At 38.0% G+C, this 26652-nt stretch overlaps 1 protein-coding gene across 1 annotated transcript in view; it reads right to left on the reverse strand.

Moving 5' to 3' along the window:
- SCFD1 (sec1 family domain containing 1) overlaps nucleotides 1-26652 on the reverse strand; it is a 64949-nt gene that overhangs the window by 25282 nt on the left and 13015 nt on the right. The window contains exons 6-14 of the mRNA XM_084791814.1: nucleotides 25448-25535; nucleotides 23669-23758; nucleotides 21337-21392; nucleotides 20427-20512; nucleotides 18620-18719; nucleotides 8503-8642; nucleotides 7051-7141; nucleotides 6167-6240; nucleotides 5477-5558 (exon numbers count right to left, since the gene is read on the reverse strand). Of these exons, the coding sequence (XP_084647940.1) occupies nucleotides 5477-5558; nucleotides 6167-6240; nucleotides 7051-7141; nucleotides 8503-8642; nucleotides 18620-18719; nucleotides 20427-20512; nucleotides 21337-21392; nucleotides 23669-23758; nucleotides 25448-25535 (807 nt within the window). The remainder of the gene's footprint in view (nucleotides 1-5476; nucleotides 5559-6166; nucleotides 6241-7050; nucleotides 7142-8502; nucleotides 8643-18619; nucleotides 18720-20426; nucleotides 20513-21336; nucleotides 21393-23668; nucleotides 23759-25447; nucleotides 25536-26652) is intronic.

Below are 26652 nucleotides of genomic sequence, written 5' to 3' on the forward strand. Positions count from 1 at the left end.
AAGCTCGATAATTTGATAACACATATAAAATCAATTTCCTGAAAGATATAATCCATCAAAATTTACTTAAGGAGGATACTATGAATATGTCTGTCTATTTTTTAAGATGTAGCAAATAATAAATTGCCTTCAAAATCTGAAAACACCAAACTCTGAAGGTAACACTAGTGAATTCTACCAAACATTTACAAATTCCAAAACAAACAACCCACCAACAACAATAAAGACCCACCAAAAAGCCAATACCAACTTCCTGTAATCTATTCTAGAAAACAGGGCGGCAATGGTGAAGAGGTCTGGAGCAAGGCAAGAATGTTAAAATTGCCATCAACCGGAAAGCCTAGTCAGCACAGTTAATTAAAGAAGGAAATAAAAGGGATACTGAATGAGTAGGAAACAAGAAACTTTTCTGTAGCAGACTGCAAGACTGCCCAAAGAAAAGTAACAGCAAAGAAGTCTTGGAACTAGTAAGCAAATTGCAGGATAACTACAATGGCAAAAGTGTAGGATACAAAGTAATATGTTTAAAAAACAAAAAACCAACTTTCTGATATGCCAGCATGGACAACTAAAATCTTAAAGTAAAACTATACCAATTATATCAGCATCAAAAACTCTCAAGAATCACAGAAAAAAGCATACAACACTGTCAGTTTGTCAGTCCCTCTTGATTTGACCTGAAGACTTAAAAGAATCCTAATAGAAACCTCAGTCAATTATCATGCAGATATTGATAAAACAATTTTAGGAATAATATGGAGTGGCAAGCGATATATGGCAGTCAACAGATTAATGAAGGAGATCAAGTTTGGAAGAAGGATAATACTTGACTATAAGACTTACTGAGAGGATATCATAATCATTAGTGTGGTATTGGTGAAATAATTGACAAACAGACCATTAGGAGAAGAGAGAGCCCCAAACCCATAGAAACATAGTTAACTAAATTCTGATAAAAATCAGTTGGTGGCATTAGAACAAGTAAAAAGCCACACATAAATCTAAACACAGTAGATTAGTAAAATACAGAGAACCTAAAAGATAGGAGAAAAGTCCTGTCTATTATAAGAAAATTTAGCTAGACGGGTGTGGTTATGAGATTTTAGATACACTACCAAAGGCATGGTCCATGAATGACACCTTACCAGAAAAGTAGCATATGAAAAGATGTGTCATATGTCATCAGTGCTAATTACAATGATGACGGACCCCCACATCTCGGTTACAATAGCAGATGTTGAGAGGGATGTAGAGCAAGCACAACTTTCATTTATTGCTAGAGGGAGTAGAAGATGATGTCACACAACAGAATACTATTCAGAAATAAGACAAAGGGGCTAAAAGTCATGAAAAGATGAGAGGAATCTTAAATGCATATTAAGTGGAAAAAGCTTATCTGAAAAGGCTGCACACTATATGATTCTGACATGGCATTTTAGAAAATACAATACAATGGATCAATGGTTACTAGGTCTCTAGGTAGAGGAGAAGGTACAGGGAGAAGGAAAGATGAACAGTGGAACCCAGGTGATTTTAGGACCCTGAGATTATCCCACGTGATACTGCACTAGACATATGCCATCATACATTTACTAAAACTTAAAGAATACCTAACACAAAAATGATTTCCAAGGTAAACTAAGGGCTTTACCTAACAATAATGCATTAATATTGATACTGACTTACCAAACTGTAACAAACATGACACACTAATGCAAGATACCAATACTGGGAGAAATCAGTGTGAATAAAAGGGTGCACTGAAGCTGTTTTTACTTTTCAATCTAATCTCACCTCATAGTGATTGAACCTTTGGCCTCACACATACTAGGCAAGATCAATCTTATTTCTTTTTTTCCTATGCAAACTTAAAACCACTCAAAGATAAATGAAGGCTCATAATTTAAAACCAAAGACATAGTGTTAGAGAGTTAAGAGTGTCTGCCACTCATGCAGAGGATCTAAGTTCAGTTCCCAACACCCGCACCTGACAGCTCACAACTATGTTGATGCCAGCATGCACGTGCACAAACACACAAAACATAAATAATTTTTAAAAATTTAGAAGCCCTATAATTAATGGTTTTGTTTTGGTTTTTTGAGACAGGGTTTCTGTGTGTAGCCTTTGCTGTTCTGGACACATTTTGTAGACCAGGCTGGCCTCAAACTCAGAGATCTGCCTGCCTCTGCTTCCTGAGTGTCTGTAATTGATGTTTTGGTGGAACATTACAAGACACTCTAGCTGGGTAAGGATTGGGGAAATATTCTCAATGAAGTTTACTAATCTTTGGGAGGGGGGTTAAGTGGCCCTAGTAGTTCACTTTGATCTAATAAACTAAGGAATGATTGCTGAATGCTTGTTTGTTTTACATAATCTATATTTTAAACTTCTGCTTATATGGTTTTCTTTCTACTGTACAGGCTTTCCTACTTCCTGATTGTTGATTGATGAGGTTACTTGTACATAATATTTATTTATTTATTTATTTATTTATTTAAAGAACCAGTAAGTTTTATTAGGGTTACTTACAGGAATGTAAGGTAATGGTTACTTATTTTTCAATCTTTTTTTTTATTAAGTATTTTTTATCTTGTACACATTTTTAAAATATAAAATCACTCTAGTAATCTCGAGTAACACGTTGGCTCCTAGCATAAAATGCCTCTTCTGAAGAATTAAGAACCCTCGACTAAACACTTTCTGAAAATCACAGGGTCTTTCAAGCAGAAGTGCTTAGGTCAGGAATGACAGCATATCAAAGCATGTCACACTGACGGCCTCTGTGACATAAGCCAATTCTAAACACATACCCAAACCATTAGTGTGAAATGACAACCAAGAGGAATTTCACATGCAAACTGTACTTTGTAGGGCACTGTTTTTCTTAGCTTTCTATTTCCAGAACTCTCCTCTCTGCCTCTTGCTCAATAGACTCTCCACTTGAAGCATCACGTGACTCTACCATAATGAAATCTTTACCTTTTGGGCTTCACATTCTATCACTGTCTCCTCAGAGAAGCTCTGTAGTCTTCCAGGTCCTCAAACACACCTTCTACTTTGTCTTAAGGCCTTTGCGTCTATTGCTCCTTCTGCCTAGAAGGGCTGCCTGTGAGCTCTCTACTATTTGGCTGCTTCTAGTGAGTCAGAGCTCAAATACCACCCATTTGTCTGCTTTGCTGTTCTAGCACCACTTCTTAGCATCTTTTCTCCACTATATTTATTGCCACTGCAATCTTAAGCTATAGGAGAAGTTGTTTTGTTTATTACTGCATTTTTAGAGCCCGACCAAATATATAGTTACTCAACAAACATGACTAAACAAGTAAATTATTTTAACCAAATGTTCTAAAACCAAAAATTCTAGCCTGACCTACTAAACAGTATATTCATAAAGATAAATGGTGGAAGATGCAACTATAAAGATATACAAAAATGCACCAAAATCTTCCATAGGTACACTAATTAGCTACTTGGGGTCTTGCAACCTAGTTTAGTAGCAGAAGTGGAGCTTGGTATTTTCCTGACTTCCACAGCTATGATAATATGTATGTATGTATGTATGTATGTATGTATGTATGTCAGGAAACATGTAAGAATTAACAAACTTTAAAAAAAGGAACAAAATGTATAAGCCACCCCCCAAAAGACCTCCCCCCAGAGGATGGGGTTAAATTTCAAAGCATTCACAGGACTATAAACAACTGTCACACTTCCCAGAATTTAAATTTTTTAAAAATTTTATATGTATGGGTATTTTGTCACATGCATGTCTATGTACCATATGTGTGGTCTCAGAGGCCATGGGATGGCATCAGATTCCATGGAATAAGTTATAGAGAGCTGAGGGCATGCCGGGAGCCTCTACTAGAGCAATAAAGGCCTTCACGGAGTCACGGTCTCTCCAGCTCCTAGGGTTTATTTTTAACTATTTACTTTCACAAGGTGGCCAGCAAAGTGGCACACACAGAAAAAATGAGTAGCTTAAAGCACACAATTATACTTCATTAGAAATACCACAGGATGTTTATTTTACTAGTTCAGGCAGTTAACTTTTTACTTTCTGTATTGGGTTTATAGTCTTGCATTCTACCAGGTTTATACAGTATGTTTTCTCCTCAGGAGACAATGACCTCACAGAAACAGGTGAACTATTCTTCTTGTTGGGGCTTTGTTTTTTTTGTTTGTTTGTTTGTTTTTCCCCTGCATTTAACAGAGGTGCAACATAAGAAAGTGGAGACAGACTGCACAATTACATTTTATACGTGTGAGAATATTTAAAATACTGAATATTAATAATACAAACTATGCAGGTTGAAATTCCATACTACAAAATATGCATTATCTATGTATTAATTCTATTCTATTGGTTTGGCTTGTTAAGTCCTTAACAAATAAAATGTCTAAGTCCCTTCTCAAAAACAAACCCTCAAATCAAGGTACTTTCTGCATCTTTGGCAACCGACACATACACTCATCCTTTAGAACAGTTTGACTGCTTGTGCTGAGTGGAGAGCAGTGTTTGAGTCTGGCATTTGGCCACTGGACCTAACACTGGATGCCTTGAGAACTAACAGCAGCAGAGCACTGAAGGGTTCATCAAGCCAGCTCCTGTACTGCAGCTGGAAGATAAAGAACTATGAACACAATACCGATAAGTTCCAGTATATCTGCTTAAAGAATCACTGTCTTATGAGAGGAAATGAGGTGGTTCATGTTAACAGACATCTAAAACCTAAAGTTTCAGAACCAGTTACACAAATACATTATGTAATTACTGTGTATTTTAAACAGTACCATATCAGGAAGACCAAGGGTTTGAGGCTTACTTGAACTGAGATATGCTATGAATGTAAATATACAATGAACTTGCCAGATCTCACACATAAAAGAGGACATAAAAGGTCTCATATTCTAAACAGAGTATGTGTTGAAATGCTAATATTTTGGACATTAAGCACTATGTACAATATACTACTCAAAGAAATTTTACTTACTCATTCTGCCTTTTTAATGCAACTATTAGAAAAACCTAAAATTACACTGGCAACTGTTACTATATATGCTTAGAAAACACCGAGTTAGAACCACTGAACTTTGGTCAATGATGATGACAAGAAGGAAGAGAAAAGGGTTTAATAAGACTGAGGCAGGAGGATTGTAGTTTGAGGTCAGCCTGAATTATCCTGTAAAACCAAACACCAAACAAAATGGAATCAAAGTATGCAATACCCATGGTTGTACACATAGCTGTCTAACAACAGAGCAAGCGCAGCAAATGTAGAGACGTATAGAGATGCTGCAGCACAGAAGGGACCACACTGCAACTACTGGTTAGTCAAGTGGTCTTGCTGGGTTCATAGGTTCCCTCAGGCCTAGAAAATGAACCTAGCACTGCTGCATTGTAATTAAACCTTACAATGTCAGCGAGACAAAGGACAGACATCAGTGGACCGTGGAGGGAGGAGTCACATTTACCTTTATGTGTTCTAAAACCGCAGTGGCAACATTTGTATGGAGATCAATAAGTCTTTTTTTTTCAAGGAGTTCTGGCAAAGAACTACAAATTACAAAAAATTTAAAATTAACCACAAGTTTTTAATGAAAATAATGCAGACCTTAATACAAAAACCCTTGCTGGTGCTTCATGAGGACTCAGAACACTGAATCAAAGCAACCAATCAACCTGCCACCGGAACTAGCTCTCTGGCTTGAACACATGCCACGTGCATCACTTCAATCCAGGTGAACAGTTATCTTACGGTATCTGGTGATAACACATTACTTCTACAGTTTCACGTTCTGTTTCCAATGTTTAGGCGTTCAGAATAAAATAAGATCAATAGTTAATTAGATAAAAGTATTGAAAACCTGTTTCAACTGGATTAAGAAAATAGCAGTAGCAACAGCAAAATTAATGATGGCAGGCCCTACTTTATCACTAATACTGTTTTCCTCTTAAAATTAACTCAATCTGGAAATCCCCTCTGCTGTATGTGAGAGGAACAGAAATCAGCCTAAATGTGTTCAAAGCACTCAGTTCTTCAAACTTAGAGGGACATATGCTCATACCCACTGTTCCCTATAATTAAAATTATTACTGATTTTTCATATCCAAAGTGAATCTCCTCATTAGGAAGACTGAAAAGAGACATACTGTGTACTCACCTGACAGCTGATGTGAGCTTGGCAGTGTTATCAGAAAGCATGCTGATGGCCCCCTCATCCTCTCCTTCTAGTCCCTGTGAAGGGATGAAAAGGCTCTTACAACTTTAAAATTCACAGGCCCAAGTCAACATATTCCAAATATTACTGATAAGCAATAATAAACCGGTCACCCAGCATAAACAGTATCCTTCGGAGGGTAAGCAGACATGTTCTGACATCTACAAAGAGGTAGCAGCCGCCACGTTAGTAGGAGAGTAAATAAAGGGTCAGCTGGCACTGTCATACACGAACTGCTCAGACATCTGCTGCAGCGAACACAGGATTCAGGCTCACAGGTGAAATCTGACCACGGTACAGAAGAGCAAGCCATCCTGGGGTATACATCTCTAAAACTAATGATATTACTTATAGTATTTCAAATCACACTCCATTCCTTAAAATATAGTTTCTTCTTAATATTTAGATGGTTTTTCTAAAAACAGAAACAGAAACCTAAGAAGGGTGTGGTAGCTTAGGCAGGACTGCCAGGAGTCTGAGACTAGCCTTTCCTATGCCGTGAGACAGTTCCTGAAAAACAAACAACCTTAAGTAAGTTGACAATAATTTAGTTGTTATTCAAGTAGTAAATGATCTTAAACTTTTATGAAGGAAAAGGAAGCAAACTTTTTCCCCCCCAAGACAGGGTTTTTCTGTGTAACCTTGGCTGTCACAGATTCACTTTGTAGACCAGGCTGGCCTCGAATTCAGAGATCTGCCTGCCTCTGGTTCTGAGTGATGGGATTACAGGAGTGTGCCACCGGGCACAGCTGGAAGGAAACATTTTTACTAAACCTCTGTAGATGGTCTTCCTACACTTCACTCTTGGGGTCCAAACAGGATCTCACCATAATGCTCTTCAGTCGTTTGACCTCATCTTCCTGTGCTCTGTAGGATTCTAGTTCTTGTTGGACTGATTCTGCGACTTCTGGGAATGGACTGAAACAACATTGCACAAGATTAAAAAATTAAAAGATATTTTGAAATATATACAAGATTATTAATAAAAATAGTTTTGAATATATTTTATATATAACATAAATAGAAAATGGCAAACATAAAACTGTAATTTAAAAATGTGCATCATAATTATACATCTGCAAAGCCTTAAATTTTACTTCTAGCCTTTTTATTGATATTATATTTTTCTTCAACTACATATTAACAAAAATATTTTATTTACTTACATGACTGAAAATCAAAGGAAGACAAATAAGTCAAGTATATTAAGCATTAGCTAAATATTATCACCAAAATTAGCAGATGTCAGAGGGACCATTTAACTATAATGACAACCTTTTTAAAATATCATCCTTAATTGAGTACTCTTAGTATCCTTACTGGTGAAGAGAGCACTTTGAATACCTCTTAATGCCTCTCTGATGATAAAGAAATGTAGACACAGAATTCCAAAGTAAACAATATTTAAAATATTTCAATAGTATCTCAAACTACCACCGTCACAAAAGGATAGTAACAGCTCTCTGCTGAGAAGCCAAATCTTTGTTATATCCACATGGCTTTCTTCTCGTTTGTTTTTCAAGTTCTAAGTATAAAAAAGAGCTTAAACATACAACCCCCTCCCCTGCATGTTAAACTACAGTTATCTCCGACTTTTCTTTAAACACTGAAAGATGAGGCCCCAAAGCACCCAGATTAAGGGCAGAAACAGACTTATATCTTTATAGACACACATCCTTCCAAAATCGCCAATGACAAGCATTGTGTTACTTCTTAAAGAAATAACGTTTTTCTTTGTTTAGAATGATTTCTCTGGACTAGATAACTTTCCCAGCAGTCTCTGAACTATCAGGTATTTTAAAGGACACAGCAATGGGATAGGATGTCCACTCTGATCTACAACATTGTGTGGCAGAACACTGTAATCTTCTCTCTCGTCATTTCTCATGACTGAATAAACCTCTGAACTTTAGATTTAGGTCTTGCCTCCCGGATATATAGTATGGGGTGTATTTGAGGGATAGCATGCAACAAAAAGGAAAACCACAACCCTAAAGTTTTTCTATCACACACTCAAGTGAGAGACAGGTCCGTGGAACTGGTAGCAGAAAGACTACCGTGCAATTTGCAGGATTAGCTTCTGAAGAGAAATGGATCTTTAAACAACTAATGAAAGCAGAGGAGACAGGAAGAAACTAATGCTGACACTCGTCTGTGACTGATGTCATTACAGCTGTCACTGACTGTGTCAGTGCCCTTTATGTTGTATCCTAGGTCCAGCAGCACTTCGGTTCTGCTTAAAGGATAAACATTTTAACTGCTGATATTTTCTCTTTTACCTTCCTTTATGTTTCTGCCAAAATTTATCAACTGGAGTTAAATCGTAAGACTTCTTGTTTTTCCTCTTTGGTCTAGCACCAGCCGGAGAATTTTCCACTCCTGTAGATTCTTCCAAATTTACTCTGTTTAAGTGGAAATCCTAGGAAATAGTAAACTTGTTTAAAATAACCGTTTTCTGAGTTTAAGAGCCACAGTATTTCCTAGACAAGGAAAATATTCATCGTTGCTGCCCTATCTGGTATATCCAAGCACAACACAGACTAACGTTTAACAGGTGCCCTTCCAACCCTCCACTATCCACAAATGTGCTCTCAAGTGTTTCTGAGTTTTAATGGAGTAATTATAATTTCAAATATACACATAAAAATCATAACAAGTTTCTCTGAGAAAAATATAGTTTTCCTTAAAGACAAGACTTTTCCTTTGGTTATGTTTTTATGAGTATGCTATGTTTTTAAATGGATATAATTATGTTTTTAAAAGGTTAAAACACAATAAAGGTAAAAGGTACAAGAATAGCACCTTCTTTCACATAAATTCTAAGAATGGGTCAGACTAGCAGTGGCTACCCTTCTCTGCTTTGGGTTAATTTTACTCATGTGATACTTGGGTTTTTGTTTTGTTTTGTTTTTTTCAAAATTCAAACCCCAAATAGGTTTAACTAAAGCAAATCTCTTCTATCCTTTCTTCCCTTTTCCACAATATGTCTGTGGCTTTTTTCACATTTTTTAGGGTCAACTTTGTCCAATGACAGCGAGTTAGAGATAAAGCATGATTTGATGTCCCCTACAAGTTCACATGCTTTAATGCTTGGCCCCCAGCTAGTGGTGATGCTTTGTCAGACTGCAAAGCTGAAGAAAGTGGGTCTCTGGCCCAGTTCCTTCTGTTTCCTAGACACTGACATAATGCAGCAAGTAGATGCCATGACAGGAGCCATCCAGCCATCTTTCCTGCCACAGTGGACAGCATCTCCTCAAACCCTGAGTCAAATAAATCCTTCCCTCAGGCGGGATGGGATAAGGGGATAAAACATAGCTATTTGATAGTGATAAACAGAAAGTGAGCGAGAAAGAGACATTATCAGGTGTAACTGAGATGCAGTCATCTTAGTTCTGAGGCATCAATGATTTTTTTCAGGTCTGAGCAAGTTAAGTAGACTGAGCACCGTCTAATCTCCTCTAGATAGAGCAAGGCCATCAGTATTGAATTGGGATCCTCAGGGGCACACTTTCTCACCTTTACAAATTGATTCCTTACTACAGCTTATTGAAATGTCACTTCCCTTCTGATATAAAAAAGGTGTGAAATATACAGATACCAAACTACCAGACTAGAGAAACATGTCTACTTCCTCTCATATAAATCACAGAACCAACAAAGCAGCCTGCTCGCATGTGGAAGGCCTGATTACTTATCCTCCCCATAACTTTTAGAAAAATTAATACAACCTGTATTTCAAAGAAGAAACAAACAAAACATAGCGCTGACTTTGGTGCCTAAGGATCTACAGACTGTGGCAGATATGGAGTGCAACCCCAGGCATCTGACTTTAAAGGTTCTGTGCACAGCACTGTGCTAACTCTACCACAGAACACAGCTGCTTGGAATCAGAGTCCTCAGTATAGATAAAAGGCTAGAAAGAATGACAATTAATATCCAGATTGACAAAGAATAATAAACTGCTGGCTGGTGTGGTAAATGCTCTGGAGGCAGAGGTAGGTGGATCTATGTAAGTTCAGGTCTGGTGTATGAGTTCCAAGACAGCCAGGGCTACACAAAGAAATCCTGTGTAAAAAACAAGAAACAAAAAACCCTGCATGTTTGTAGTGGTGGTGATGGGGCTCAAACTGTTAATATTTCAACCTCTAATATATTTTCTAAAGACTCTATATCACGGTTTAAATTCTTCTCAGTTTCCCATTTTATTATCTAATCTTTGCTTTGCACAAAGATTATCTATACAGGACTAAGGTAAAAATAGCATAACCGTGAAAGCACTTTAAACAATGAGTAGACATTGAGAGTTGCATCTGAGAAGTCTGGCTTTTGAAAGTTACCTAAGAAACAAAAGATACAGAAGGGAAGCATCTTTAAATGGCTAAGTTTTTTATTAACTAAAATTTCTAGTGAAGAACTATTTCCATGGTGATGACACAGCTCATTTGAATACAAAGCAATCTGTTAAGAAAGCGCTGCTCTAAAAATAGGAGAGCAAGTATTATTACTGAGTACTGACAGAGTACTCAAAATACAAAATGATCAGGGAATGAAAGATGCCGAGAGTTCTAAGAAATAACATAATAGCAGAGAGAACATTTCCACTGTTTGCATAATAGCAAGGCAAATAAAAAACTTAATTTTGATCTAAAAAATTGGGAAACTAGAACAATTTGTGCTCTACTCAATCATGTAAAAGAAAAAGCATTTGGACACTAATTAAAAAACAACACAAGTGGTTTTTAACACAATAGAAATTAAGCTGCTTCCACTGACAGTCTGAAAGGCTGGACAATGGTGCCTCAAATTACCAGATATTAATAAAGGGATGCGCTAAAAAGACTGAGAAGCCTCGGGCAATCTTGTTCTCTTCTCACAAGCTAAGGCAAATCTATCTGTACAGTCAAAGACAGCTAATGTGAACAAGATCACCTAGGAGATGACACCTACTACTCAGAGCTAAGAGGGCTATCCATATGTGACAAAACAAAATACAAATAATTTTTATTTTGGCAAGAATTCCAACCTTTTAAACTTCAAATACTGTTACAGTAATCATTGAACAACTTGTGTATTGCAAAGACGTACTTTGGAGTCAAAAGTAAAATGTCAACAACCAAGGTTTTCTCACTACGTACAGTAGATCCCACTAAGCAACCCTTAACTCCGTACATATTAACCAATGATAGAGAAAAACAGTACAGGAAGTGAAAACACAGGCTTTTGGGTAATGATGAAAGTGGGTACAACACAGGGATGCTCTCCTGTGTCCCAAGGCTCTGGCTCCTATCCTGACCCTGCCCATTTAGGACAGCAGAAATGACCGCCCTGTGGAGCTCATCTGAGAGGTGTGTAGGTCGTAGGTCGGGGTCTGGAGTACCATCAGTGGGAAAGGAAACAATTAGGATAAGTGTGATGATTTGCATCTAGGGCTGGAAAACACCTCTCCTACAAATTATTTCTTAAGATGTAGAGACTGAGTTTTGCCATTTCCCCCCCAAAGGCAGTGAAAAGAAACGATCGCCACAAAATGAACCAATAGGCAAAGACACCAGGTTTGAAATTTAATGGCAACATCTACAATAGCTTCCACTGATTTTTGAAAAGTTAAAGCATTATCTGAAAGGGCTTCAAAGGGCTTTCCTAAAACCAAGTCCAATGAAGGTTAGTTTTCAACACGAAGTTGTAAGCAGAAGGCAGTGTGTGCGCATTTGTTCTGTTGCAAATGCCCCAGAGGGAGCTGCAGGTCAGCTATGTGACCTGGGGAGACAACGCCTTTAACACCGCCCAGGAAAGTGTGGAGACCCAACAATATTCACAGCTATTAAACAATCTTCTGTCTCAAGGAGCACTACACCTACAGTGCTTTCTAAGAGTCTACAAGTTGGGAGGGAACCTGAAGTTACACAGTAGGGCCCCAAATGCCTTCTGTTGATTCAGAATAAATGCATCCATATTATCTAGAAGGTAAGCTTCTAGAGAAAATATATAAATCTGTATTATAACCACACTCTTTTCTTGAATAAGCAGAGAAAACATCAGAATGATGATGTAGCAATATGATATTATTTTACAACTTAAAATTATGTTAATTCTCAGATTTTAAGTTGTTTTACAATTTAAATCCACATAATTTGTTTTACAAAAGCTATGTAAGGTTTCTTTGGTTCAAATCAACTTGTCAAATAAAGCTCAAGCAAAACAAAGATTACAACATATTCGTTAGAATGAAATGAAAAATTAGGCCACACTGATGCTTTAAAGTTGTACACAAAACCAATGGTTGCCTAAGGTACTATTACAACTCTCACATTACTACAGTAAGCCCTGACATAATGTAACACAATCTTTACTCTCAGAGGATGAGAAACACTCTCTGAGTCCTTCTCACGACTGACTGAGGATGGTAGACTGATAGAGTCATGTTGAGAGATGCCCTGGCCAATGTGATAAGACAAAGATATGATAATCAAATGAATATCAAAATGAATGAGTATATTTATCTGATAATATCTCTAATATAAGAATCCATTATCTCATAAAAACCTAACAAATAACAGTGTTAACTGCTTCTACAGAACGTGAAAGCACGATTTAACTCTCCAGAGAGACAAACGAAGGAATAAAGTCTAAGACATCAGTAAGGAAATTTATTTAGCCAAGTGTATCAGCTGCAAAAGACACGATGGAAGGCTAGCATCAGACAGTCTCCATTTGCCATTGACAATTAATACAACCTGGGGAGTGATCATCAATGTCAGCAAGGAACAAATGCAGAGAACCTTCGCAATGGATGGACCACGCCCACGAAATTTAACCTATTCATGTCTCACCTCTATGGTGCTGACAAACATTACATCTCTGACAATATCATAAAGGGGAAACTACCCAACATCATAATGAAGTCACTCAACAAAGAGTTGAAGCAAATCAAACTTCTACCCCCAGCAATACACAAGACGCTGAGAAATAAACATATGAGATTGTACCAATCATCCAAATGCAGAAGGTAGGGAAGCCTTCAGAAAATATGATCCAATTTCTGTATCCAGAAAGTTAAAATAAAAAAGGAGTAAGAAGCCCCTTCCTCCTGTCTGACTCCATCTCTGAGCACTGGGGTTACAGGCACACGCAGGCACGCCTGGCCTTTTCTGTGCCTGCTGGCTGTCCACCTCAGGTCCTCATGCTGTGCGGCTGGTGCTTTCCCCAGTCCACACAGTGTAGTTATGCAGAACTCAGGGAGGCTGAATGGTGTCTGTGGGCATCGTGGCGGGATTCCTTGACTTGGTTTTTTGTGTGTTTGTGTTTCTCACTGCAGTACTAGGAAGTGAATCCAAGGTCTCAGTCATTCTCGGAAGCACATTCTACCACTGACCCACAACCTGGCATTTTGATTCTGTTTCTATTTGAAATGTGCCTTAGACTAAGTATAGCCCACAGATGTTTTCCTTACCATAGTGATAGGAAAGTGCTGGCTGAGATCGTGTCATCATCTCGAATCTCTGAGTGTGAACAGAGCTCCCCTGACCATAGAAACACAACTACCACAGGAATTAAGAATTATTGTAAACTCTGAGATCTGAATGTTGGTTAGACTGGAAGCTCAATCTACTTTATTTTAGCTCAGAACATAAAGTATCCTGTGTTGGCAATGTTTCTAGAGAGCTTGCTGACTCTTACTGAGAGTTCCTCATAACCCTAGGGTCTGAGAATTGCCTGGAACCTATGCCATGGATATACTGCTGACAATATGAAAACATTTGATAATTTTAATTAATATGCATTTTATTCAGTCTTAAAACTGTTAAAGATCTTGGGCTTCATGACTAAGAACTACACTGCCCAATCCTATTGTCACTTGTGGCAATTAAATACCTGGAATACAGTTAGTTTGAACAGAGATGTGATTTAATCATAAAAAACACTCTGGATTTATACTATTTCATATAAAAGGAGGAAATATAAATTTAAATGTTACAAATTGTATGTTGAAAGCTAAAACTCACATTGTCACATTATATAATATATTTTTTTAATTTATTATTTAATTTATTCAGATTACATCTCAATTGTTTCCCCCTCACTTGTATCCACCTGTTCCTCCCTCCCTCCTGCTTTCACCCTATTACCCTCCCCTAGGTCTGTGACAGAGTGGAACCTCCTCCCCCACTCTATAATCATAGGCCATCTATCAAGTCTTATCTTGGTAGCCTGCTTATCCTTTTTCTGAGTGCCACCAGGACTCCCCACCACAGGGAAGTGTCAAATATGGGGTACCAGAGTTCATGTCAGATTCAGTCCCCACTCTCTACATAACTGTGGAGAATGTCCTGTCCATTGGCTAGATCTGAGTAGGGGTTCAATGTTTACTGCATGTATTGTCCTTGGTTGGTGCAGTAGTTTGAGCAGAGGCCCCTGGGTCCACAGCCACCTGTCATAATGTTCTTCTTGTAGGTTTTATAAAATATATATTATTGCTGGGCTTAGTGGTATACACTTGTAATCCTAGCACTCTGGGAGGCAGAGGCAGGAAGATCTCTGTGAGTTAGAGGCCAGCCTGGTCTACAAAGTAAGTCCATGACAGCCAAGGCTGCACATAGAAACTCTGTCTCAAAAACAAAAACAATATACATATATATTTCATTATTTATTATTTATTCATTATCTGTTCTTTTTTATCTTCTTAATGTGACTACTAGAAAAATCCAAATTTATATTACTAGCTGATAGTTACTGATTATAAAGTATTGCTTTGGGACCACAAAACTTTCGTCAATGATGACAAGTGGAGAGAGGAAATAAACGCAGAAAACAATGACAAAAGGATAAAATGGGATGAGCATGAGGTAATCCCAGAACTAGGAGGCCGAGGCAGGACCGCTATGAGTTTGCTGCCAGCCAGGACTATACAGGAAGACCATGTCTCAAAAGAGGGGTAGAAATTAGGATGTAAAGGGAACTAGCACAGAAAGCTCTATTAGTAGCAGTGTGTAGACAGACACCCAGGAAAGCTATCTCAATTACCACAGTTCTTCCCAAGAGCTAATATAGAAATGATTATCAATAGTTTAGTTTTCAGGAAAACACAAATGATATAAAAACCAAACTTCAACTTTGTTTCCTAACTAGAAGTTTTACTCCATCTTGTGGAGGCAAAGGGTATTAATTATGAAGACTTCTAAAAACTGAAAATTCTAAAGTAAGTAACTTTAAAAAATAAAACAAGAGCAAAGCAATAAATAAGGGTCCCTAAGGCTGCCATCAGGCTCTGTTGGGTCTGCCTTGTCTTTCTGAGTTCTGATTTCCCCTCCTTTTCTGTCTCCCTTTGGATGCTAGCAGGAACCCAGGAGTGCTTTGCTGGTACATGGGTTTCCCCACAATGTGGCTACTGCCAACACAGCTTAACTCCCACGGCAGGGCTTTCTTCCTCTCCTCTTCTCCACTCTTCTCTGGGCACTCTCAAGACTTACAGCCCGCATTCCCCAGAGGTATTCCTTTTTACTAATAAAACCATCCTGGATCTTAGAAAAAAAATCAATAAATAATGGCACAGCTGTAATCTGCAGCAATGGAGGGGAGGGCAGCTGTGAGCTGGGTTCCAGATTGACCTGAGCTATGATGTGAGAATCTGCCGCAAAAAACCTAAACAACAAATAAAAAATTTAAAAACTGCATTAAGATTAGCAAAAGTAAGTTACAAAACTTGTGTGGTTTATTGTAACCAATCTCTACAAGACTGCAACCTTTATCATGTGAAGACGATTAAAAGAAAAATAACCTGGCCATCCACTCCCTCCTCCCTGCCTCTGCCTCTGAAGGGCTAGGATTATGAGCGGGGGCCACTGTGTTTGCTCTGCCCTGAGCTCTTAAATAAAGGCTGCAGAAGACGCTCTAACTTGGAAGAGTGGGGAGTAAGGGAGTCTAGTGCGCAGCATACAAACTTCAAACTCGGGCCTGGCATTCGCCCTGCTCAGGCACCTGCTCCTGTCTGCTGACGAGGCCTGAGCATCTGGGTCTTACCTCCCATGCTTACAGGGTTTTGTATTTCAATTTCCTACATCTAGGAGAGTCAAGAAGGAGCCCACGAGTGCTTCAAATTTAGCAATCACAAAGGATCCCAGTCTGGCCATGATGGCACATGCCTTTAAGTAGAAGCAGGTGGATCTCTGAGATCAAGGACAGCCATAAATACAGAGGAACAGTCTCGAAAAACCAAGAGGGGCTGGTGGAGGGAGACTCCCGTGCTACCTCACTTTGCTACCTCTTTCAGCATGACATAATTTTCTTTTACTCTCACACAGCTCTGGACCTGGAACAGTCTGTCTTCCTTGCCATCTCCAAACTGGCTTACTTGGCCTCCTCCTGAAACCCACTCCAGTCTTGAAATGCCCTTCACTAGTCAGTAACAGCTGCTCTCAACCAGAGGGAAATGTTACCCCTTCCCACCTCTTTTCCCCAGGACACAATTGGTATGGTGGGAAGAAACTCTGAGGATTGATCAAGGCTAGGGAAGATGCCAAACATCTTAGAATACCAAAGAGGCTCCCACAACAAAGAACAGTCCAAACTTTATTGCCAAGATCTATGTTACTCACTACTGCCCCCTTCTGGATAGTCTTACATCCTGCATCACTAAATGTTCTCTTGATCATTCCCACTGGCTCACAAATATGTGGTAATTTCCCTTTTCTGGACTTCACAATATCATTTCAGCAATCACTCCCCTTTCCAACTTTCTAGTTAAAAAATAAAATAAAAGGAGTTAAATGCTTCTCTCTGCAATCTGTCTTAAACTCATTTCAATCTGTTCTGGCCGGAACTTGTCTCTTCCCCTTTATTTGTCACTTGTCTTTCTCCCTTCATGTACCCACAGCTTCCCTAGAGCTTACTGTGTAGCTGAGGATGACTGTGAACTCCTAATTCTCCCACCTCCAACACAACAGCTAGGGTGACAGTTTACATTGCTTTTATTCAAACCGGTGTGTGACTTAAGTCAATGCTCTGTACTTTGCTGTTTCTTGTGTCCTACCTACCTGCATTTCCTTCTACTTGTCCCCCAGGGCACTTCACTGTGGCTACTAGGACACCCTGCCATTTCCAAACACACCTGTACCTCTCTCCCTAGAATGCCGTTCCCCTTTGGCTACATTACTTATACTTTACCTCCTTTGGGTCATCCCTACCTGTCAGTTTGTAAGTGAGGCCTGTTAGGTTTTAAAAGCCCAGTCCTGTTCCCCAGCACTCATTCTGGATAGAGTACCTCCGACCTTCTGAGTGGTTTCTATTTTTGTGTATTGCCTGTCTCTTCTTCCTAGAATGCAGTTTCAGGAAGACAGGAATACTTGTGTCTTTTTATTGTTGCTAAAGCCTGGGTCCAAAATATCTGTGCATTCATTCAACCTCTCACTTGGCTTCTTAAGATACACCTTCATGTCTTATTCTGAGGCTCCCTTAGGCTCCTTTTGCCTTCTGTAATGAATGGATGTGAACTAGTATTTCCTTGACATTCTTCCTGAAGCCGCTGGAATAGAACTCTATGTATGTAGAATTGGACAGCTTCTACCAGTGAGCTTAAATGTGATTTATTTAAGTAAATGCTTTAGAGTATCTTGGTTTTATAGAGATGCACTGTTAAATAATTATCTGTCATACGCCTCTTTTTTCCTTTTCCTATGGCACATACACAGTCTTTGTGATAAAGACCCTATGCTGTAACTGTGCACTCTGTCCTGGAACTGCTTACCGAGGAAGGCCTTGAACCTCAGCCTGTCTTCCTGCCACAGCTTCTACAGTATTGGGATTACAAAAGTGAGCCACTGTGCCTGAAAAATTCTTTTGCATGAGCTTTTGTCTGTAAAATGGGACTACTGCATCCTACCACTGTTTTGATAGAATTACTCATGCATATACTTTCCTCTCATTGCCTCTGAAGGCTGGGGCTGTGCTTTATTTCTATACATTACACAGTAAATGTATTTAGCTGATGTGTATGAACATAGAGAAATACACATTTTAAATATGTAATTAAAATTACTTCAGAAAACATAACATGAAAATACTGTTCCTTTATATCACTAAATGAAGTTCAACTGAATCTCAGAGAAAAGAAATTAATTTTGCTCTCTAAGGGAAATGATTTCAATTTTAAATTTAATTTAGCATGAAAGAATCTAGCTGCTTATTTCCTTTCACTGCTTCCTTCCCATCACTGTCAATAATGCCAAAAATTTACCACATATTTAAAGACCATACATTCAGAACCACAAACTTCTACAGCATTATTTTTAAATCCATATTTTTCAGTTCTATGCCTCTTATCATTGTGCCTATATCCACTTTAAAATTAAGGAAACTACTGATTTATCACATTTGATAGAAGTGCTGAGTTTAGTCTCTTACCAGCACATCATGTACCAGAGCTTGGTATGTCCACGTGTGGTGTAAAGGCGTTGCCAAATCGATGTTTCTGTCCACAAGGACTAATAAGGGCCTTTGGAAGCTGCAAATGTATGTCAGAACATTTATATAAACTTGACAGCAATGTACATATTTAGAACTTTCTAGTACTTTCCAGTGTATCATGTTAACATTTCTACTATAGTCAGTTATAGATTCTAACCAATGTTTAATGCTAGATTTTAAGTCTTAGAGGAATTTCTTAAAGGAACAAATCTATACAAATACATTTGCAAAACACACACACACACACACACACACACACACACACACACGAGAGACAGAATTTCTCTGTGTAGCTCTGGCTGTTCTTGAACTCATTTTGTAGCACAAGCTCAAATTCATGGAGATCCAACTGCCTCTGCCTCTTGAGTGTTGGGATTAAGAGTGTGCGCCACATCACCAGGATACAAAATAATTTTTAAAAGCAATTGCTTCTCTGTTATAAAGTGCAGACTTTTTAAAAAACAAAAACAAAAAAGTTATAGGTTTATCCAAATGTTTCATATTCTAAAAATTACATTTTTTTCCTACAAATATAAACACAAATTCAAGAAAGTAGATTTGTAAGGAGGGCCTCATTATAATATAAAAAGCAAAGAAACCTGCCACACCAGTAACTCCTCACTTAGTGGACACAGGGCATGCCATTGCATGAACTGTTTAATCCATCATCACAGCTTAGGAGTGAGGGCAAACAGAGGCAGTGTGTGCTTGCCAGGCGCTACAGTGCTCGTGATGCCTGGAGAGGCGTTCCTTTACTAGCAGCACTCGTTACTTTCACACGTGTCTTCTATCTGTTCATATCAGCTACACAGGCCACCTCCTGTGCAAGGAGCACCTAGCACCTCTTTACCCATAAGCACAGGTCACTGAGTCTTCCTAAGTGCACTGACTCAAGGCTAAGTATTAGTGATCCCCTCACTAGTGACTACAGTTTATGATTCCAGAGTGGCAAGGGAGAAAGATGGCTTAGGGCAAGGTTTCTTAACTGTGGCACTGCTGACATTTGCTCATTATGGTTTGTCTGGCACATGGTAAATTTAGTATTACAAGATGTTTCTAGACATGCTACAGTATTCGCCACTAGATTCTAGAAGCATACAGCTGGTTAAGACTACTAAACATGGCATATCTGTGAAAAGCAGAATAAAAATGGCTGGCATCCATTAGTCTTTGGTTGGATGTAAACATATTTAACACCCATTCAACAAATTGCTAATTAAAATAACTGAAAATAGGTGTTGGAGAGATGGCTCAGCTATTAAGAGCACTGTCTGTTCTTCCGGAGGTCCTGAGTTCAATTCCCAGCAACCACACAATGGCTCACAACCATCTACACTGGGATCTGATGCCCTCTTCTGGCCTGCAGGCAGACAGAGCACTCATATAGATAAAACAAACAAACAAAATAACTCAAAATATATCCAACAACTTATGATAAAATGTCATAATACTATGAGACCAAATTTTAAAAGATTATCCTACTAAATTAGTGATAGCTGAAAAGAAATAGCTTCAAGCCTTGAAAGCCATGTAAATAGAAAGCATTCTAGAGATGGAAACATACAGATATTTCTACCAAAAGAAGAGCTATGGCATTTATGTTTCAATTTAAGTCAAAACCTTGGCTCTGATGCCAGATCAAAAAGTAAGAAATAGTTCCCTTTTGATACACATAGTCTTACTACACAAGGAAAACAAACAAAAACTCTTATTTTACTTCAAGTACATTAACAGACATACATACCTTAACTGGCCAGTTCCAAGTGGATCACCTGTAAAAAGGCTGTTTCTGGCATCTCTCAGATTTTCCCGAAGTTTCTTATCTAGTTTCTGAAAATCAAATTTTAGATGAAATATGAGTACTTTTTTATAATGTTATATAGGGAACTCAATGTGTTTTAGTTACATAATCAAGAAACTTAGGTGTTTTTACAAAGTGGTAATTCTAAAACCTAAATAGCTAAGTGTTTTAATTATTTTAATATCATCATAGTTTGCATTTAAGAGAATCAATTTTGGGGGAAAAAAAAGTGCCTCAGTCCTGGTATCACTGATAAGCATTCTTCAGTACAACCAACCCTCTCTTAAGCATGAAGGGAAGAAGAAAAGCTGGTCTGGATGGGTGGGAATAAAGCAACAGGTGCAAGCACGGCCTCAGGAGCTCTGAGATGGAGAATGTGAAAAGTCAGCTCCACCGGGGCATGTAGGCAACTGAGCCTACAAGTATCAGTCTTTCTGTGCCATGTACACTTGAACGGAAAAAAGAAGAAATTCTTTGGTTTCCCTAATGCCCCTTTAAATCTTTAAAGGAAATTCTCTTTAATTCAACCTGAATATTAAAAATGTTTGTTGTTAATAAGCACTTGCTAAAAAAGACTGAATATAGTATAATTTAGGGGAAAGGAAGTGTAAAATATGTAAAAGCACATGTCACAAAGTGCAGTGAGGACTAGGGCAAGCACACGGAATTAGCAGTTTTACTCTACTGCAGAAATATGCAGAGGCAGCCCTTCATTTTGGGGTAACCTCAAAGTAACGACGTATCTGCCACTGGTACTTCATATACAACACCAGCAGGCAGACTCCTTGACTGAGGCACCTGATGCACTTATGAGAGCAGTTCACACAGAAGGATTTCCCAGGCAAAAACTCACCACGGCCACCATTTCTGCTGCAGTTCCTCTTGAGCAACGGATGATGGGAACAGCACCTATTTTAATAATAAATGTTAGCAATGACTTGGCTCTTAATTAAATTGTATGCTTTAAATTAACAGATGTCAAGATGCATTTCAGGCTAGACACAAAAAGACTTAAAAATCTGAAGAGTGAAAACAACGTTTTAGAAATTAGTATCTCCTTAAGAAAAAAAAATGCCAAAGAGAGACATTTTAATATGGAGTTGATCAGTGTGAATAATATTTTCAGTGAATGAAGTAAATCAGCACTTGGGCCTCCTTAACAGTTTCAAAGGATGACTTTACCCTCTATTCAAAGAACTTAATTCAAAATAAAATAATAAAAAGGGCTTAGGGACTACAACAGTTTGGGACTACTTTAAAAATAATTTAACAGGGGCTGGAGAGATGGCTCAGAGATTAAGAGCACTGGCTACTCTTCCAAGGGTTCTGAGTTTAATTCCCAGCAACCACATGGTGGCTCACAACCATCTATAATGAGATCTAATGTCTTCTGGCCTGCAGGTACAAATGCAGGCAGAACACTGTATACATAATAAATAAATAAATCTTAACAAATAAAATAAAGGAAAAATAAATTTAACAGTAATGACTGTTCTCCTTTTGTAGTATCAACTCAAAAGAATCACCCTAACCAAAGAGAACAAAAGGAAAAATATACAGATTTAGTCAGTCATCTGGCCAAGGAGGCTGCAATTCCAGCACTCAGAAGACACTGCAAGACAGTGGAGATCCAACATAAACTTAAGCTACAAAGGAAGACCCTGCCTCTGAAAACAAGCAAAAAACCCCAAACAGCAGCAGCAACAGCAAACTGATGACATCTTCTGACAGTTTTCTACCTACTCTGTAGTGTGTATGTAAGGCAAAAGTTAGATATTATTAAGACTATCCTGAAAATTATTTTCTGAACATCTTTGTTCCAATCTGTTTTAAAATACAACACTACTACTACTAGCAATACCAACTCTCATGCATGTCATAACCATAACCACAGTTAAAGGCTGGAGATAACATGCCTGCTTATGAGTACAGTACAGGTTAGACATCTGCAGCAAACACAATGGCTGCAGGTGCAGCACTGCACCCAGGGCTTACTCAGTACAGCCTCAACTTTCACACTTCAAAACCCATCAATCTGACAAACAATCAACACCCGAATCCACTATAGGGACGTGTGGACATAGGCAAAAAGCTAGAGTGAAGTAAAACCTTTTAAAAAATGGGGATACTTGGCCACAGAGAAATAATAAACAAATTAAGGGGACTTACTGAGTCAAAAACCAAAGACCTATGGTTGGGGCTAAGATGTAAAGAGCTGTGAAAGGGAGGAACCCAAGAATTTGTACAAATTCTCCTCATACATCTGTCTAAGCCCTACATACAATTCAAGTGGTTTTCCTTCTTTTATTTCTTTTATTAATCTATGAAGGTCATCTTAACAGGTTTTAGGTATTTATAAAATCGAAATTGCAAGTAATTTTCTGTAAAGATCTATTACTAAAGTATAAAATCATATATTAGTAAATACAATGTAGCTGAAGTAACTGTAGATGACTCAGTGAAATGTAAGACATGATGCAGAGTACTATTTATGTTAAGTCCAGCATATTCTAGAAGCTTTTGCATTTGCCTTAAAAACTACCATGCACAAACCTTTCTACTCAGAAGTACATTTGAAAGTTTTTATGATGGACACACAGAAAGTAGAAAATAGCCAACAACAGGTTGGAACCATTGACAAACTACTTAAACAGTACACTAAGGAGCTGCAGCTACCAAGGATATCTAAGGAGTTAACTCAAAAGGTCTGCTGAGCTGGGTATGTGATGAGTGTCTGTAATGTCAGCATGTGGGAGGCTAGCCTAGGCTACTTAGAGAAGGCCAGCCTGGGCTTATAAGAACTCAGCTCAAAAAACAAAACAAATTTGAATGCTAACCCACCGGGAATAGTCCTATGTTGTTATTAAAAGAAGCATTTTATTTTAATATTATAGAATGCATGCTTCAGCTTGACTTTAGAGAGCCTCTCTGCATTCAACAATATTAAAACAATATCATAGCTAGATGTAGGAGTGGACAACTTTAACCTCAGTACTTAGGAGGCAGAGGTAGGCTAATCTCTGTGGGTTCAAGGCCAGCCTGGTCTATACAGAGAGATGCAGGACAGCCAGAATTATGTAGTAGGATCCTGTCTTAAAAAAAAAAAAAGTTACAGTGTGTAATATGTCAAAATGAGTTGTTAAGTAATTTGTGACCCTGAAGAACAGATAGATTTAAGCACTTACCTAATGTAACAAAAAAACAGAAGAGGCTGTCAACAATAGTGTCCATAACAGTTTCCATTTCTGTGTCTGTGATGTCTGGCCTATTAATGGCTAAAAACAGGAGGAAAAAACAAGTAACCAAAATTTACATCTTAACAGGAGGATACAAGGGATGGGATAACAACTGAGATGTAATCTGAATAAATAAATAATTAAATTTTAAAAAAGCAAAAAACCCAAGTGTTCTCAGGCTGGAAAAAAGTTTTACATCTTTATGAAACTTGACCATATATAACAATATTTAGATACCAACCTGAATTATAAAACAAATATATAACGTGATCAACATAAGAGGAAAGCAGAAACTAACTGGACATATCAAAGTACCTAAGGAAAAGTGTGTCTCACTAGTGAAGATAAAAACAGCAATTTCACCAGGCAGTACAAAACCCAAGGAAACATGCTGTCACAAGGTGTTACTGTCAACTAGCCAAACCAGATGAAACAGGCAGCACAGAAATCACTGTGATGAGCATTAGCTCTGGTCATTCTGTCAATCGTCTGGCATGAGTAAAATCTCTCAAAAGTCCTTGGGTCTATACTGCAGCTCCATGTCTATGAACAGGGAGCTGCCTTAGCAGCTGCAAACTGTCCATCAGGAATATCACCCCAACGGGTAACATCAAGCTTCCTTGTGTCAAATGATTTCCATTTGACTGAAACAAGACATATGCTTACTTTATTGGATAAATATATCATCAATCCATTAAAATTTAGAAGTAAAAAGACAGGAAAGCAAATTATACCCAAAGTGTCACTGTGTGTGTGTGTGTGTGTGTGTGTGTGTGTGTGTGTGTGTGTATTTGAATGCTTAAGGAACTTCATATTTATTACAAGTTTAGTTATTTTTAAATTACTTAACATTTGGCCAGTTTTGCTTAGCATCTTATAAATCACCTAGACTGGCTGAATCACTTTTAAAAGAAAAACAGTGTACCAAATTTAGAAATGCAATGGTAAGTGCTTGGTGAGACTTAGCCAAGTTTTCTAACTCAGATTGATAAGCTGGACTGACAAGAGACCAGTCTCATCAATTTAACTGGCCACGGAAAAAATTAAAGATGCTTGCTTCTATTTTTTATCAGATTTACAAATAAAACTTCTGTTTAATTTAAAGGCTTATGGGAAGCTAGGTTTCAAACACAAGTTAGGCGCTAATTAGTCTGAAAAATCAAGGAACTGCAAATAGACTTCTGTGAATAACCACCGCTATTGGTAAGCCTTTGGGAGGCTGAGGCAGGAGAATCCCAAGTCTGAGGTCACCTTAGGCTACAAAATAAGACCTTGTCTCCAAAACAATACATAAATTTTTTTCTTTAATTTCAGTAAGAAAGCATATTATAGATCTCAATGAAGCCAAAAGAAAGATGTTGTCTTTTCTCAGAAGGTCACAATTTGGACCCAAACTTAAATAAGTACAGAGAAGTGAAGTGTGTTACTTTGTCTAAGGCCAAAGTACTAAATGCTTTTAACTTTGTCCTGCATGGAACTACTGTCTTACTTGGCATGAGCAGATCACTTGTGCACACTGTTCTGGGATTCCTAGCAGGCCAGAGAATTGGTACTTAACTGAATTACAAAACAAACTTATTATGTTTTATTTATCTATGACATATTTTAATCTGAGGCTTGCTTTTTTTAAGATACAACTGTCAACAAATCTGGAGTCACTGTTTTCTTTCAGGACATCATTCATTCTGTCAAATATTACAGTGACTTGTAAAATTTGTTTTTACATACCACGATATGAAACAAGCTCCTTATTTTGATTACATAATACAAACATGTCATCTTCCAAAGTAATGAAATTGAGATACTGGTCAAAAACCTAGAAACAAAAAAACAAAACAGCTTATAAACCAATTTTACATAAAAATTTAGTTTGGCTGAATCACCAAATGGCATAAATAGGAAAATTATAATTTAATTAAATATAAAAAATTAAAAATTAGCTGGGTGTGGTGGCACACGCCTTTAATCCCAGTACTCGGGAGGCAGAGGCAGGCGGATCACTGTGAGTTCAAGGCCAGCCTGGTCTACAAAGTGAGTCCAGGACAACCAAGGCTACACAGAGAAACCCTACCTCAAAAAAACCAAACCAAAACAAAACAAAACAAAACACCAAAACCAAAAACAAAAAACAAAAACAAACAAACAAAAATATGCAATTTTTACAAAAAGGTGATTAAGAGTAATAAAAACAAAACAAAAACATTTTAAAACAGTGAAAATAAATTTGGGGCAATAAGAAGAGTGACATTTCCAGAAACCAAATTTTTTTAAACTTATTTCTTTTTAATGTATAGAAATGTTCTATCTGAATATACACCCGCAGGCCAGAAGAGGCCATCAGATTCCAGTGTAAAAGTTGTGAGCCACCATGTGGCTGCTGGGAATTGAACCCAAGATTTCTGGAAGTGCAGACAATGCTCTTAACCACGGAGTCATCTCTCCAGCCCCAAGAAATCAAAATTTAAACAGACATAAAAAGAAAACTGTGGTTGTGATGGGAATGGATATCCTTCTGAAGGAAACTACAATTACAGTTCTCAACTCTGCAACCATGTGTTTTTACAACCACACAGTAGCTATTTCTGCAACATAAGGTTTATAAATGTAGCAGGGAAGTTACTACAGTTTTTTACAAGTACAAACTTTAAAAAACTTTCAGAGGCTGGACAGATGGCTAAGTGGTTAAAAGGCCAAGCTGTTTTCCCAGAGGGCCAGAGCTAAGTTTTCCAGCACCCATATCACGTGGCTCACAGCTGTTTGTAACTCCAGCTCCAGGGGATCTGGCACCTTCTTCTGACTTCCACATTTGTACATACATACATATATACACACACAAATAAAAAATTTAAAGTATTTTTAAAAATCTATTAGAAAGATACTAAATTTGATCCCAGCACTTGGGAGGCAGAGGCAGTGGATCTCTGTGAGTTCAA

The sequence above is a fragment of the Acomys minous genome (genome assembly GCF_964271855.1).
Source record: "Acomys minous genome assembly, chromosome: 8".
NCBI lineage: Eukaryota > Metazoa > Chordata > Mammalia > Rodentia > Muridae > Acomys > Acomys minous.